Raw genomic sequence first — 15979 nt, 5'->3', positions numbered from 1 at the left:
GAATGGGAATTTGCCCTTTGGAATTCCCTATGGCAGTAGGGATTAGCGTAGGAATAGTCAGATCATCAGCACAGAACAGATATTTACAAACATACCTGTGATTACTTGGGTATTTAGTACAGGATGAAAGGGCATTTGAGATGAAGGCAAGAGTGGATTATCCAATAAAAGTTGTTGAGAGAACCAGCTTTCAATTTGGAGAGAAAAGCAAAGTGAGGAATCCTACTTTATACCACAAAGAAAAATAAATTCCGTATGAATTAAAGATTCAATTATAAACATAAAACCATGAGATTGTTAAAACAAAATATAAGAAAAGTATTTTTAACATTGGCCTGGGGAAAAAAAAATCTTTCCTAGCGTGATCGAAGCAGGATAGCATACAGGAAGAGACTGATGAACTGGATTCTATAAAACGAAACACTTAAACACAATCCCTCATAGGAAATGAAATGACAAAGGTCAACAGGAGAAAACGTTTGGACTGTTAGCTCTTGAAATTAGAGACTGATTTCTTGAAGAAAAAAACCAAACAGGCAAAGGACCTAAATAGGCAATTCACAAATGAAGAAAAAAAACAATGGCCAATAAACATCTAAAAAGCCACTAAATCTGAATCTTAACAACAAACAAGAAAATCCAAATTCTAATGTCTGTCTGTTGAGGAATCTGCCAGAAAGGCATTCTGGTAGAGCACGTGGTGAAAGTCCCAGCCGGAAGCAAGCCACAGGAAGCAAGCCACACTGAGCTTTAGCAGGAGTGCAATTCTGAGTGTGTCCCCAATGGGCAAAGAATACCTTAGCTACGCAGATCCCCAAGCGGCACTGCTAAGAATCTTACAGGAGCAATCTATTGAGAGCAGGAAGAGTTCATGTAAGTATGCTCCCTTTTTGGCTAAAAGGGGGAAAATTAGAATTTATAAGACTATATACCCCTACCTGTGCATATATTCAAAGAAACTCTGGAGACATTAAAAACTGGTAACAATGGTCAACTGTGGATGGATGGGGGGAGGGAGAAGTGGTAGGAATTAAGCAGATGGGGACAAAGTGAAATGGAGACTTTGCCCCCTCTCTTTATAAATTGTGTAATTTTTTGAACCATACAAATGTATTATCAAAAATATTGAATTAAAATCCTGTGCTGTTTAATAAAAATAAGTTTTAACTGGATTCAATTGCTTTTTTTTTTTTTCCAAATAGACATTCCAAGATACTACGGTGTTACGGTTTTGACTTTTCAGACAGAAACTACCTGCATCTCATTGAGAATCTAACTGTACACCCACACTCCATGGCCAGGAAATGGAAAATTCCACTGTACGACTTTCTAAAGGGCAGTTTGGTAACATGTATCAAAGTGTAAAATTTTCATACCCCTGAATTGCAATGCCATTTCCAAAATTTACCCTGAAGAAATGACTGGATAAGTGTGTAAAGATGATTCTGCAGCATTATTTATTACAGGGGGAAACTGTTTAGGATTACTATCCATTTGCATGGGATAACATAAACCGTGGTCATGGCCCCAGATGCTGCCGGTCTGCGGACCACACTCTGAATTGCAAGACCCTAGAAGCTCCTTATCCCACGTTCCCAGCTGCGTGACTCTTTGGATCTCTGCTCCCCGCACCTTCCACCCGGCTCTCAGATGTGCCACCCCACCCTGGGCCGGCGGGCTCACCTTGTCAGCATAGGGGGGCGGTGGTTGGGATTGGAGCAGAAGATGTTGTTGGACTTGCGCGTGCCGTCTAGGAACTCCCGCACCGACTGGCTGCGGAGCTCCGCCAGGGGCCGGGCCTCATGCTTGAGGAACCACTGGTGTGCCTCGAAGCACTTGGCACAGAGGAGGCGCTCGCACTCGAAACACCAGAAGTCCGCAGGTTCTTTGCAGCGGTTGCAAATGGCCTGCGCGTCCACGATCTGCCTGTACATGGACAGGCGCCGCTGTAGACTCTCGAAGAAGATGTTATCCAGGGCCAGCGAGTCAGTGCCTAGGGGCCCGGGCGCCTGGCAGATCGGGCACCGCATGCCCGTCGCCTCCAGGCATCCTGAGCACAGCGTGTGCAGACAAGGCAGCAGCTTGGGGCACTTGGCTTCGACCTGGCAGCCCTGGCAGCACAGGAACTGGAACTCCTCCTCCATGGCTTGCTGGGGGACCAGAGAGGTGGGGGTGAGGCCTGAAATCCAGGAGCCCCCACCCACCAGACCCACTCCTGTGGCTGGAGGCTGGAGTGGGACTCCAATAGTCCATTCTGCGCAGTCCTTGGATGATAGAAAACCCACGCTTACCAGGACCACACTCCCCCACTTACTCAGGCCTTCCTGCTCTCACTCCACAACGTCCTGAGCATCAACTTCCCATAAGACAAGAGTACTGGGCCCTGAGATCCCCGGATGGACAGGATAAATCCCTACCTTCATGGGACTCAGTTTAGAAAGGAGATCCATTAAGTGTGTCTCATATAACATCATATAAAGTGCTTAATGTGGTTTGGTGGCTCCTCAAAAAGTTAAACACAGGACTACCATATAACCCAGCAATTTCATTCCTAGATATATTTCCCAAAATAACGGAAAACAAGTACCCAAACAGATACTTGTACACCCATGTTCATAGCACTGTTATGCACAATAGCCAAAAGGTAGAAATAACCCAAGTGTCCATCAATAGATGAATGGATAAACAAAAGTGGTCTACGCGTTCAAGGGACTATCATTCAGCTTTAAAAAGGAAGGAAGGGGGGCCTGGTTGGCTCAGCTGGTGGAGCATGTGACTCTTGATCTCGGGCTTGTGAGTTCAAGCCCCACGTTGGGTGTAGGTTACTTAAAAATAAAGTCTTTACCAATAAATAAATAAATAAATGAATAAATGAACGAATGAATGGATAAATAAATAAAATGAAAAGGAAGGGCATTCTCATACATGCTATGAGAACCTTGAAGACATTTATGCTAAGCAAAATAAGCCAAACACAAAAGGATAAATATTGCACGGTCTGCTTATATGAAATCTAGACTAGGCAAATCCACAGCAACAGAAAGTAGTTTGGAGGTTACCAGGAGCTGGGACAAGGGGGTAATAAGGAGCTACCGCCTAAGGAGTAAAGTTTCTGTTGGGGGTGATAAAAAAATTCCAGAAATGGTGGTGACGGTTACCCAACGTTGTGAATATAGTTAATGCCACTGACATGTACACTTAAAAATGGTTAAGTTTTGGGGGGCCTGGCTGGCTCAGTCAGTGGAGCATGCAACTCTTGATCGCAGGAAGTTCGAGCCCCACACTGGGAGTAGAGATTACTTACAAAAAATAAAATCTTCAAAAACACGGTAAGGGTAAGTTTTATGTTATGGATATCTTATAGCAAAAAAAAAGTGCTTAATACAGGACCTGGCACATGAGGAGTGTTCATAATTAAGTAATATTACTCCTAGTTCTAATAATGCAAATAATAAAAGTTACTGCAAGATGGTACTTTCATGAAGGGGAGCCAAAGGGCCTGGGAGAACATAGAGCAAGTGATGTAAGTAATTCCTTTGCGGGAGGAGGGCAGCTGGGGAGTTTTCCGGGAGCGGGAGCGGACTGAGGAGGAGGACCTAGTAAGCCCTTGTGGTCAAAGCGGGGAGGGGTGGGGGGCTGGGCACGCAGGGTGTTCCAAGAGAAGGATCCTGGAGGTCTCCTAGTGGAGAAACCACCACAGGAGCTCTGAGGCCTTAGCCAAGGCACTTCTCTCATCTGGGCCAGTTTCCCGCTTTCTGATCTGGGAACTTGGGTTTTGGTTTTCCACACCTGGGACATCCCCCTGGCTCCGGGCCTGCGCAATAGGGCTACTCCCGCCATTCTCCCTAATCTGTGCACCTTCATCTGAGGCAAGGGCTTAGGGGGCGAGTCGCCAGGATGGACAGAAGAGTCCAGTCCCAAGTGTCACGGACCCTAAGCGTCCTGCCCCCTGTTCGTGGAGAATCCCAGCCGGGAGAGCCTCCCCTAACTCATCCTGTTGCCCTTTTCTACTCTCACGTACCCCTCCCTACCCCAGCCAAGAGGGTCAGGACCCAATGTCTGGTTTTCTCTGTCACTCTTTAAGGTACTTGGTCAAGTTGCCCTCTCCCTTCCCACCTCTCCCCGCACCGTAGCAAATCAACAAAGCCTAAATCCCATCTCCCCAAACCCAGTAGTACCTCCGCAGGGCTGTGGCTGGGGCTGGGCTGATGGCCTTCGGCGACGGACTCCGGGGGAGGCATGGTGGGCGTGTGGGGCAGTGCGGGGTCTTGCTGGGGACCCGGGGATCCGGCGGGCGCAGGCTCCTGCTGCATGGATCACAGAACAGTTTCGATTCTCGGTTTTGAGCTTGAGAGGCGGGAGGGGAAGCGGAACGAGATCGGCGCCAGTCGCCAGGGTCGGCCCAGCCCGTGCGAAAGGGGCGGTGCCCGCTCAGGGCCCGCCTCCCGAGAGGAAGTGAGACAGAGCGGAGGGGCGGTTCTAGGGGCGGAGAGGCCGGCGGTGGGCTTTGAGGACACGCCCAGAGCCGGAGGGAGGAGTGGGAGGAGACAGGACGCTCAGGTGACCTGGGGGTAAAGGGACCGTGGCGGAGCAGAGCAGGAGGGAGGCAGCGGCCGCCCTCGGCTTTGAGCCCGGCCACAGAGATGAGGCACAGGTGGCCCTGCTTTGGAAGAACTCCAGAACTAATAATGGAAGAGCAGTTACCCAGAGGTTTTCACACAGTAGAGGGACTGGCTGGAAAGGAGATCCTCAGCTGGGACTTGAAGGAACTTGGGGTTGGGAGGGGCGGGGCGGGGAGCGTTTGGACCAGCATGTGCAAAGGCCTGGAGGTTTGAAACAGGAGAGTCTGTTTAGGAACTAGTTTTCGTTATTTTCCGATTTAAGAGGGGACCCATGAGCGGGATCAGGGCTAAGGAGATGGACCAGTTCTGTGGGTGACAGAGAATGAGTTTAGAACCCAGAAACATGACCCAACATGCATGCTGGGACGGTCACTCTGACAACCTAGGACAGGTGGCCTGGTCCAGGACAATGGCTGTGGGATGCAGAGGAGGGATCTGAGTCAGAGACACTGGGAGGACACTGAGTGGAGATGAGGAGAACAAGACGATGCCTTGGGTGACAGTTGGAGAGGCTGGTGAGTCTGAGGCAGAGGGGTCAGGGAGGGAAGGGGGAGAGCTGGTGAGCAGGTATGAAGACAGTGAGGAGAGAGCAAGTTAGCTCTTGGCCAAAGGAGAAGGATGTCAGCTCCCAGCTGGTGAGGGGAGAAAGCACAACTCCAGGCAGCTTCACTGGGCCAAAGGCCCTGGCTTCAAACAGCAAACCATCCCAACCACTGTGCTAACTCCCAGGTACAATTCTGAGTTCAGTTCTGGCTTGGAGCAGACTAGGGATGGTGATGGGACCTTGCTCTTGTAAAGCTTATCGTCTGGGCTGTGTGGGGGAAGGGAATGGCAGGGAGAGCCAACTTCCCAGGACTGTGTGAGGCCTCACGGGCCTTACCCTATCCTCCAGCCTGATCAGTACCCTTAGGGCTTTAGAATCAGGCCATCAAACTAGGAAAAGCCAAAGATGGTGAGTAGCCCCTGCAGAAGGGACCTGGAAGAGTCACACCTGGGGGTATTATGGGTCTGAGGAGGCAGGGCTGGCATGTGGCTGAGACAAGGAAAGCTTTATTAATTTCTTTGCTCACTTTGAAAGACACCCTGCCCCAACTCCATGTTGAAAATCAATGCTTCTCAGAGTAAATTTACCATTTGCATTTAGATTTTCTCAAGCCATGGAGAGGCAAGTTACCTCTAGGTCAAGTTACCTCTGGATCAAGGGGTGTGCTGTTTCTGGACCTTTGTGATACTCTGGAGGGCCTGCTCAGGGATGCTCTGTGCTATCCCCTCCTTCCTCACTCTGCTGTGCTCCCTGAGGTCTGCACATGAAATTTCTCTTTTTGTGCCAAAGTTCAGGCCCTCCCGCCCCACCTTGACCGCAGTGAGGCTGGCTGCGGGTTCATTCAACAAATAAGTACTGAGATCCACTCTGTGCCAGGCTTGTGGGGCTGTGGGGACACAAGGAGGGATAATTTGCTGACAGTGCCCAGGAGAAACCTTAATTCTAGATAAGACATCCCAACACTCCCACCCCAGTATGTGAGCTTGCAGCGGGAGTGCTGAGAAGGCTGGTAGCATTTCCTTGATTCTGGAGGAAATTCGGCTCCTGAAAACCCACTCACAAAGCTCACTTTGCCATCCAGCTCCTTTTCCAAGGCCAGGCGGAGTAGGGAGGCACGACTCCTGCGGGCTCGGTCCTCCTGGCGCAGGGGGCGCTGTGGGATGGCGGGAGCCGGCCCGGCTAGCCGCCGTCTCCTGCGCCCGTGGCCAGTGAGACCGGAAGCGGCGGCCGGCAGGGGCGGGCCGGGTAGCGGCCGGCTTCTGTGGCCCGGCTGCGCGGGGGGGGCGCGAGGTGCGCCCCTGTCAAGAGCCATGCTCGGCAGGTCCGGGTACCGGGCGCTGCCCCTGGGGGACTTTGACCGTTTCCAGCAGTCGAGCTTCGGCTTCCTGGGCTCGCAGAAGGGCTGCTTGTCCCCGGAGCGGGGCGGCGTGGGGCCGGGGGCCGGTGAGTGGCCGCCCAGCACAGCGGACCCGGGGCGGGGACCGGCTGGTACCCTCAGGAGTCAGTTGGTCTGGCGCCCTCGCACCCTAAGAGGAGGCATCGAGAGTGGCTACGATGTGGAGAAGGGCCTGGACCGGGCGTTGGGATGCTAACGCTCATCCGCCGTTCCTAGGGCTACTGGGCTCCTGGCCCGGAGCTCTCCCATCTTCTAACAGGCCTCATCCCCTCATTTCTCCTCTCGGCTCGTATCAGCCCTTTAAGCCTGGGAAAGGATTTCAAATTCCCATTTTGAAGATTTATTTATTTGAGAGAGAGGGAGGGAGGGAGGGCGGGTGGAGGGACAGAGGGAGAGAATCTCAAGCAGATGGGGCCAGATTTCAGGGAGTGAGATCACAACCTGAGCAGAAACCTACAGTCGGCAGATTCACCGATTGGGCCATCCAGGAGACCCCTCAAATTCCCATTTTGACCAGAAAGAACCCAGAGTCTAGGCATGGGAGGTCACCACCGCCCTAAGGGCGCTTGGCCACAGAGAAATGGCAGAATCTTCATCCTAGGAGTACTTCTAGATGCCTGAAGCTTAAGCATCTGCCTGTTTCCTGGTGGATGTGGTCAGGCCCTCAGCTGCCTGTTTTGTCAGCTTTGGTCATCTTGCTCCAGAGCCTTGAGGGATTCCCTTGGCCCCCAGGCCAGAGCCCACATGCCTCAGTCTGACAAGCAACCTCTGGAGGATTTGGTCTTTCCTGACCTTCCTGTAATGACAGCCAACCCTCTCCAAGGCTTCCTTTCCTGCAGGGGCCACAGGGGTCAGAGCCAGACAGGAAATGTCCTGGGGCTTGGAGAGCCCAGAGGGCATGGAGTTCCTGGGAGGACTGAGCAAAAGCTCCTGTCTGCTTCCTGCCCAGGCTTGGGAGGGGAAAGAGAGCAGAGGATAACCATGCTAGATTCTGGGGCTTTCTAAGCTCCACTTTCATCCTGGGCTCTTGGTTCTCCAGGGGCCAGGACCTCTGTCTCAGATGAGCCTCATCTTCTTAGTTCCCACCTCCTACCCCAAGCCACTTCAAGTAAAGCATTTGATAGTCCTTAGGGCATTTAAAGGGGTCGGTGAGTTGTGAGCTAGGGAAGAACTTCTTCACCCTCACCGGTTCCTATTGAGCCATTAATGCTTTATCCCTTTAGGCTAAGGCATTATCTCCAAAAGGATGCCCTGAAAGCACACTTCTGGGGGTGATGGTAGAGGAGGAATGTGTTCTACCACCAGCATTCAGTTCAACCCAGCACAGTGTTTACAGATGCCCGGGTGCTCCTGGCTCCCATACCTGGGAGACACTATATATCAGACAAGAGAATTGATCCACATACCTGGCGAGGACAGCATCACATGGATTGGCTTCTCAAATCTAATGGCTGTTGCCTAGCAGAGACTCGGCCCTGTGGAGGTGGGACTTGAGGCCGATTAGTTTTGATGTGTGGGAGGAGGGAACATGCTTAACTAGCATCTGGCTAAAGACAGGAATTAGGCAAGGAGGCAACAGAGAGCCCTGAGAGGGACGAGCCGCTTAAGGGGGAGGTGGGCAAAAAGTGCACTTGACCAACTTCACTCAGCTTGCTGCTGTCCTGCCAGAACCAGTTGGCGTTCCTTGACTGCCTCTGCTCTCTTGTCCCCAGATGCGCCTCAGAGCTGGCCCTCCTACTTCTGCCACAGCCTCATCAGTTTCCTGGGGTTCTTGCTGCTGATGATCACCTTTCCCATTTCTGGCTGGTTTGCCTTGAAGGTAAGGCTGGCTGGGTCAGACTCCAGGGGGACTGGGCCCCACTCTCCATCCTCTGTCCCCTTCCCCTAAATATCACATTTTCACACCCCAATGAAATGGGCTGGTCCAGGATTGTTCATTCGTATCTTTTAGATGAGGAAACAGTACTGGGAGCCAGTGAGCGGTAAACAAGCCTTCCCAAACTCCCAAGTCCTGGGGTGTGGACACTGGCTTTAAGGTGCACACAGATATCTTTGCCACACCTTCCTTTCTCTGGGTTAGGCTGAAATTTGAACTGAAAACTACTCCACTTGGCCCAGTAGCAGGTAATGAGTAATAGGAATTCAGGCCTGGTTTTTAGCAAGGGCTGGTGCAGAGGGGAAAGCCACGAGCTATACTTTAGGATCATATCTGAGAGCTGCAGTGAAGGTGAAAGCCCAGGCAGGCCTTGCCCTTTGTGTGGCCCTCGGCAACAGTCAACTTTCTAGAAGGCCTTTGGGTTTGGTGTGGTCTAGAAGGAAGTCTTTAGAAGGTACTAAATCCTAGTCCTAAAAGTGCCACTGAAACAAATACTGTCTGACCTTGGGCAAGTCACCCTCTCTGGGCCTTCATTTCTCAATTTGGACCTATTTACTTCTAAAGTTGGCAAAGTCCTTTGCTTGGGGTTGGAACTGCATTCAGAACTGCATTCAATTCTTGCCTGTTTCACTCAGGGCCTGTGTGATTTTTGAGCACATCATTTAACCTCTCAGAGCCTTGGTTTTCTCTTCTAAAAAGATCTAAGGATAGCTGACACTGACCAAGGCAAAGGAGAGAAAGGGGTGGGGGGTACCTGAGCAGACGCCATTGTCAGCCTAGGTCCAGTACTTTACCCTTTCCCTTACCCTCGTGAACAGATTGTGCCCACCTATGAGCGGATGATCGTGTTTCGACTGGGCCGGATCCGCACCCCTCAAGGGCCTGGCATGGTTCTACTCTTGCCCTTCATTGACTCCTTTCAGCGGGTGGATTTGAGGACACGAGCTTTCAATGTCCCTCCCTGCAAGGTGAGGAACTTTTCAGCTTCCCCAGACAGAGGGAGTGGAGCCTTGTGCAGAGTGATTGTGGGAGCCAGTACCTTGGTGTATGAATAGCCATCAGGGGTAGGGTGGCGGAAGAAACCAGAAAGTTGAGGATGGAGGCAGGGACGACATCCTTGCTCAATGTACCTAATGACAGGCACTTGGGGACATGATTTTCCCCTTGAGGAGCTAGGTACCAGGAGGATGGGTCAAGTTAGGTGGTCTTGGTGGGCCTGACCTCCCTGCAGCACCAGCCCCTTGAGTGTCTCCTCTTTCACGACCTTCCCTAACAGTTGGCCTCTAAGGATGGGGCTGTGCTGTCCGTGGGGGCCGATGTCCAGTTCCGCATCTGGGATCCGGTACTGTCTGTGATGACTGTGAAGGACCTGAACATGGCCACGCGCATGACAGCCCAGAACGCCATGACCAAGGCCCTGCTCAAGAGGCCTCTGCGGGAGATCCAGATGGAGAAGCTCAAGATCAGCGACCAGCTCCTGGTAGGCAGCTCCTCACATGGTAGAGGTCAGTGGTGGGTCCTGGGCTTGGCTCTGCCTGCCAGGGCACTTTGAGCAAAGCACCAGATTGCTCTGGGCCTCAGTTTACCATATGTTCCAACCTTGGAAGAGCCTGCGGTCTGGGTGGGACTGAGGAACGGAAGATGGGTGCAGCCCATAGTGGTCTTGGGCAAGCCTGTCTTGGAGAGGCACAGGGGCCCTGAGAGAGGAGTGGCCTGACCGAGATTCTGAGGTCCTGCCTAACTGCTGGGGTTTCACCCTTCACTGCTTTGCAGGCATTGCCATGACAACGCTGGGCCTCACAGGCAGGTGGGTGGGTGAAAGGAGCAGGGGCCCTCCTGGCACAGTCACCTTCTGGGGAATTCCGTGCTCCACAGGGCAGCATGTGCATTTTGGGGGCTTTGTGTTCCTTATTTAGAACAAAACAAAGTGACACAAGGGCATTTGGACCTTTTTCCTGCCTCTCCACGTGGAATAATTACACCAGAATTCCCCTTGCATCCCTTCTGTGACAGGATAGGGTGGAAATGTGGCATGTGTCACCTGAGGCAGCCTGTCCCCTGCTCCCCATGCTCACCTTGGGCTTTCTCCCATGTCCTAGTGGACCCTGCGTGAGGTTTCCCCTTAGTCCCCTTGGCTCTGTTTTCCCCTGGGGACCTGGGGTTCGAGGACGGGAGGGATGGGGTAATGCCAGTCCCGGAGGTCCCAGTCCCCTCCGGAAGTGAACCAACCCCGTGGAGGAAACTGCCAAGGAGATGGTACTGTGCTCGTGATGCTAGCTCTCACGTGCTGAGCATTTTAGAGTTTACAAGTCCTTTCGCTGCCCACGTGTATCCGCTTTACATTTTGCTGCGAGAGGGCCGATATTATGGTTTTATTTTGGAGGGAGGAAACTAAGGACTCAGAAGTTATTTGTCACCCCCCAAGAACCATGGTCAAGGGCAGAGCTGGCCCAGTGGCAGATCACCTGCCCTCCCACCCCCCTACCCCTCAATCCAGCGCTCCATCTTCTACAATTGATAGCAAATTGATAACTTTTATTTATGAAACCACATTCCATTTTAGTGTACTTTTCAGAGGAGAAAGCTGATCTCAGCCTTATTGCTGTCAGGGGCGGGTCGGGGAAGAAACCAGAACACCAGGCGCGTTGTGCAACGGAACTGAGAGAGGCAGTTTGGGGGAAGTCAGTCCCACACCAGGATGTTAGTCATTTAGGGCCTGTTGCCCACATGGAGTTGGCGCCTGGTAGAGTGGGGTCAGTGCCTGTGGTTACAACGAGTTCTTGGGAACGCCAGCCTGCCTCCCAGAAGCCCTGGGTCAGGCGTACATTTCTCATTCTCACTCCCCTTTCTGCCTTCGCTTCCCTGGAGGGACGCACACTCTGCACTCTCCCTTGCTGGACCCTCCTTAGCTGCTTACTCTTCCCCCAGGCCTGTTGCTTCCGTTCACTGCCCGCCCCACACCACATCCCCCTGCTGCAGCCTGGCCTCTTCCTCCTTGGGGCTTGGCAAACACTCCAGGACAGGAACCGTCTCAGCTCCTCCAGCGTCACCCCTTCAACCTCCTTGCCATCTGCGCTGTTTGCCCCTGCCTCACTGCAAGCGGTGCTTCCTCCGAGGCTCCTCCCTGCGTGGGCGGTGCTCTGGGCTCGGCTCCTGCTCTGTTAGTCCTCCCTCCGCTCCTCCCTGCGTGGGCATGGGCGCAGGTTCCCTCTGCACCCCAGCCCCTGACAGCTCTCCCCCACCTCTCCTCGCCTCTCCCTGGCCCTGCCCGCCCCTGTCCTCAGTCTAGGCTTCCTCCAGACTCCTAAGACAGCAGTGTGACCTCCCTCCTGCTAGCTCCCGGCACTTCTCAGTCCTACGCTTGCTTCACCTCGTGGGAGCCTCTGACTCTGTGCACCCTCCTCCCCCCGCCCCCCCTTCTCTCTCTCTCGGATCCTCTGCTTCCCTTGGCTTCCGTTATTCCACTTCGGCTTTTCCTCCTTCTAGCTCACTCTGGTTACTCCTTGCTCTCCTGCTCTTCAGTTTCCAAGTTTCCGTCAATGGCGTCTTCTTGTCTGGGACCGCCCGGGAAGGCTCATCCGGCCAGGCCTCGTGCTGCCTCTGGACACTGATTGTTTACAACCCTCTGCTCCGGCCCCACTCCTGTGACCTGGACCCCATTTATCCAACCTGGACAGTTGCTGTTGCATAGACACCTCGAGCTGATTATGTTAAAAAAAAAAAAGTCCTCTTCCCTCCCCTAGCCACGCCCAAGTGTGTGTCTCCCCGCGTGCTCACGACCCATGCGGAGCCCACACCAGAGAGCCAGCCCCGCTCCGCCCTCTGTCACTGCAGGCAGCCAGCGCACTCACTGCTTGTTTCCCCGGGGTCTTGCTCCAGCTTCATACAGTTGACAGAGTTGTGCTCCGTCCTCTGCGTGTTTTGGCTTCACAGCCTCCTCTCTGTCTGACACCAGATCCGCCTCATTTCTGCTTGCCCTTTGAAACGATGGCCCACGTGGTCTCCATGTCTCCACCCTCAGCCCCCTTCAATCCAGTGTCCACAGAGCAGCCAGGAGGATCTTCCCAATGAGCAAGTCTGCTGTCACCCCCCTGCTAAACTCCTCTCCGAGGCTCCTCGTGTGTCAGAATAAATCCGAGTGAGCCGGAGCCACCCACATCTGAGCCCTCAGCTGTCTCCAGTCTCCCAACCCACACTTGAGGGTCTAGCTAAATGGAACGGTGGTTACTCTCACTTCCCCAGACATTCCAGGTTGTCTGGGCTTTTGTACTTGCTGTTTCCATTGACTGAAAGAGTCCTTGTGGGGTTCCTGGACCCAATTCCAGTGTGGGGAAGGGGGGTTTCCACACACACAACACCACGCAATTTTCAGACACCAGTAGGGTATCCCGAGAATTCAACTCAATTCTGACACTGTCTACCCAGAGACAGCATCAGATCCCATGGGTTAAGGTCTCAGTCCCACAAGACTGCTCCCCATCCCTTACTAAAGATGCCAGTCACAAGCCCCAGGCTGTTAACCTATGCTTCTGACAAACCAGCTCCAGATTGGGGGTTACAGCGACCTCCCTGGGTTTTTTTGCTAGAGCAGCTCACAGAACTCTGGGAAACACTTATGCTTACCAGTTTACTAAAGGATATGATAAAAGGTAAGAATCAACAGCCAGACAAAGAGATACACAGGGCAAGGTCGGGAGAAGGGGCACAGAGCTTCCATGTCCTCCCCAGGCACCCCTCTTGTGTTCCCCTGTCTGGAAGCTCTGGAACCCAGTCGTTCTAGGAATTTTATGGAGGCTTCTTTGCATACTGAGGATCAAGTCATTGGTCGTTGCTTGGGGTGGGACTGAAAGTTCCAATTCTCTCATCACATGGTTGGTCCTTCTGGCAGCCAACCCCCACCCTTGAGTGGGGTCCAAAAATCACCTTTCTTATCATCATAAAAGACCCCTTTATCACTCTCCTCACAGGCAGTTCCAAGGGTTGTAGGAGCTAGGAGTCAGGAACAAAGACAAATATATAGAAGTATATTTTATCAGTTAAATGATCAAATGCGTATTTCTTTTTTTTTTTTTATAAAGATTTTATTTATTTGACAGAAAGAGACAGCGAGAGAGGGAACACAAGCAGGGGAAGTGGGAGAGGGAGAAGCAGGCTTCTCGCCGAGAAGGGAGCCTGATGTGGGGCTCGATCCCAGGACCCTGGGATCATGACCTGAGCCGAAGGCAGACGCTTAACGACTGAGCCACCCAGGCGCCCCCAAATGCCTAGTTCTTATAAATCACAACACCGCAGTCTTCCTTCCTGCTCTACTCTTTGGCTGGGATGACTCCGCTCCTCCCGGCGTCACTGCCCGCTCCCTGGACCTCCAGGGGGTCAGGCCTGGTTCTAGTTGCTCACGCCAGCTGCCAGGTTGTAATCGTCCTCTGCCTGCATTCCCCAGGAGGGAGCCTGGCCCGGAGTGGGGGGTGTGGGGCGTGGCACCTCCAGCCCGAAGAAGGTGCTCCCAGAATGGCTTTTCGATTTAATTCCATTTCTCCACACATTGTTTGCCAGCTGGAAATCAATGATGTGACCAGGGCCTGGGGGCTGGAGGTGGACCGAGTGGAGCTAGCAGTGGAGGCCGTGCTCCAGCCACCCCAGGACAGCCCAGCGGGGCCCAGCTTGGACAGCACCCTCCAGCAGCTGGCCCTCCACTTCCTAGGAGGAGGCCTGTCCTCTGTGGCGGGAGGTGCCTCAGCCCCAGGGTCAGGTGAGAAGCCCCGGGAAGAAGGGGAGGTGCTCCCAGGGTGCTCGGCTCCATGTCCTGCGCATGCTCAGCTTTGCTCCCCGTTCCCTTAACTGAGCCGAGCGCCTTTGAGTGGTGCACACCTGCCCAGCTGCTCAGGCCTCCCCCACTGCTGGAGCCGACGGGAGCTAAGGCAGTAAAAAGAGCCCAGCTGTCTGAATGCGTAGAGGCCTTTGGGAGCCTCCGTGGGAGGAAGGGACAGCACCCAGAGTGTGAAAGCTGAAGGGCTGCTTCTTAGCCGAGGAGGAAGTCCAACTCAGGCCTGAAGGGCGTATAAGAGGGAGCTGCCATGAGACGTGCAGAAGACACAATGAGCCCCACCTAGGCAGCACACTGACCTTCTTCTCTCTGCTTCCTTCCCCAACTCCGTTGGCCACCCCCAGCAGACACCTTGGAGATGGTCAGCGAAGCTGAACAGCCTGCCCCTCACGTTGGTGCTGGGCCCAGCCCAAAGCAGCCCGTGGCCGAGGGCCTGCTGACTGCCCTGCAGCCCTTCCTGTCGGAGGCCCTGGTCAGCCAGGTCGGGGCCTGCTACCAGTTCAATGTCATCCTGCCCAGTGGTACCCAGAGCATCTACTTCCTCGACCTCACTACAGGTGCCCCTGCCTTCCCCGCCCCCGCCTTCCCAGCCAGGTTGCTTGTAGCCAACCCCACCCCTGTGGTCCTTTTTAAAACTGCTCTCTGCTCCTACAGCGGTTTAGAGGGAACCCCTAGCAGTCAGGGGCTCAGGCAGCATGTGCAGACAATGACAGTCCGGGCCTTTGTCTCCCTGCCCTGTCCCCGTGAGCACGATGACTCCGACGACCGAGCTCCCTACAGCCAGAGTCCCGCACACAGTGCAGGCCTCCTGCATGCCAGGCTCTGTGCTGAGCACGTGCAGTGCGTGATCTCACCTACTTCTCACTGCGAGCCTCTGATTCAGGGATGACCGTCCTCCCCATTTCACCAATTTGGAAACTGAGGCCCTGAGTGGTCGCACAGCCAATACGACTTGAACTCAGGGAATTAGAACCTGAACACTGAATTATTACTTTCCACCCCTCCCAGTGGGACACGCTGCATAGCCATCCCCACTACTAATGCTCCATCTTTCTTTCCCTCCACAGGGCACGGGAGGGTAGGCCACGGGGTGCCTGACGGCCTCCCGGATGTGGTGGTGGAGATGGCGGAGGCAGACCTGCGGGCCCTTCTGTGCAGGGAGCTGCGGCCCCTGGGGGCCTACATGAGTGGGCGGCTAAAGGTGAAGGGTGACCTGGCTGTGGCCATGAAGCTGGAGGCTGTCCTCAGGGCCCTGAAGTAGCAGCTTTGGCTGACTGTCCATAGCCCAGCCCCAAGTCTGGCATCAAGCCGGGGGGGCATCTTGGAGGAGGAGGCACTGGTGCCACACCTTGGATTGTTGAGGCCCTGAGAAGTTCGAGGCTCAGCCAGGAGCCAATGAATGGAGGCTGGGCAGACACCAGAGGCTGGGAGACACTGAGTCAGGCCACCTGGCCCTTCTCACCTAGAGTGCTTCTCTGGACAAGCCTTTGCCCATCCCGGTCCCCGGCTGACTGCCCCGCCCCGAGCTGGGTACACGGAGTGATGACGAGGGCCAGGCCTGCTCCGCTCTGCTGGCTAACTGACTGCAGAGGCAGGGCCCGCAGGAACAGCCTGACCGCAGCGGGTTTGGTCCCAGCGCGAGGGAGCCAAGCATGTGGCTCAGGTCCCAGCTCAAGTGGGTATCAGAGAGGGTGAGTGGGGGAGAAGGAAGGCAGCC

General features: G+C 53.9%; 2 protein-coding genes across 10 annotated transcripts in view; one reads left to right on the top strand and one right to left on the bottom strand.

Annotated features, from left to right (window-relative positions):
• PML (PML nuclear body scaffold) overlaps positions 1 to 4419 on the bottom strand; it is a 40362-nt gene extending 35943 nt beyond the window's left edge. For 4 of the 7 annotated variants that reach the window (XM_081831377.1, XM_031036314.2, XM_031036316.2 and 1 more), the window contains exons 1-2: positions 4179 to 4417; positions 1684 to 2150 (exon numbers count right to left, since the gene is read on the bottom strand). In XM_081831377.1, coding sequence (XP_081687503.1) covers positions 1684 to 2150; positions 4179 to 4313 — 602 coding nt within the window. In that variant the 5' untranslated portion in view covers positions 4314 to 4417. Of the gene's footprint in view, positions 1 to 1683; positions 2151 to 4178 lie in introns of all 7 variants that reach the window. The other 3 variants (XM_031036313.2, XM_081831378.1, XM_006740961.3) reach the window with 2 other exon arrangements.
• A 1969-nt stretch (positions 4420 to 6388) lies between these two features.
• Positions 6389 to 15973, top strand: STOML1 (stomatin like 1). 3 transcript variants are annotated; one of them, XM_006740963.3, is made up of 7 exons: positions 6389 to 6609; positions 8275 to 8381; positions 9257 to 9406; positions 9715 to 9918; positions 13992 to 14187; positions 14610 to 14819; positions 15330 to 15973. In XM_006740963.3, the coding sequence occupies exons 1-7, from the start codon at positions 6477 to 6479 to the stop codon at positions 15521 to 15523; spliced, it is 1194 nt and encodes a 397-aa protein (XP_006741026.1). In that variant the 5' UTR covers positions 6389 to 6476; the 3' UTR covers positions 15524 to 15973. The 3 variants fall into 3 exon arrangements, with proteins under 3 accessions (XP_006741026.1, XP_006741025.1, XP_081687502.1); XM_006740962.3 differs by having other exon boundaries at positions 14607 to 14819; XM_081831376.1 differs by lacking the exon at positions 6389 to 6609 and adding an exon at positions 7973 to 8045 and having other exon boundaries at positions 14607 to 14819.
• The last annotated feature ends 6 nt before the right edge of the window (positions 15974 to 15979 follow it).

The sequence above is a fragment of the Leptonychotes weddellii genome, chromosome 9, assembly GCF_054177405.1.
Source record: "Leptonychotes weddellii isolate Sample4059 chromosome 9, ASM5417740v2, whole genome shotgun sequence".
NCBI classification, from domain to species: Eukaryota; Metazoa; Chordata; class Mammalia; order Carnivora; family Phocidae; genus Leptonychotes; species Leptonychotes weddellii.
This window is presented reverse-complemented; position numbering and strand designations above follow the sequence as displayed.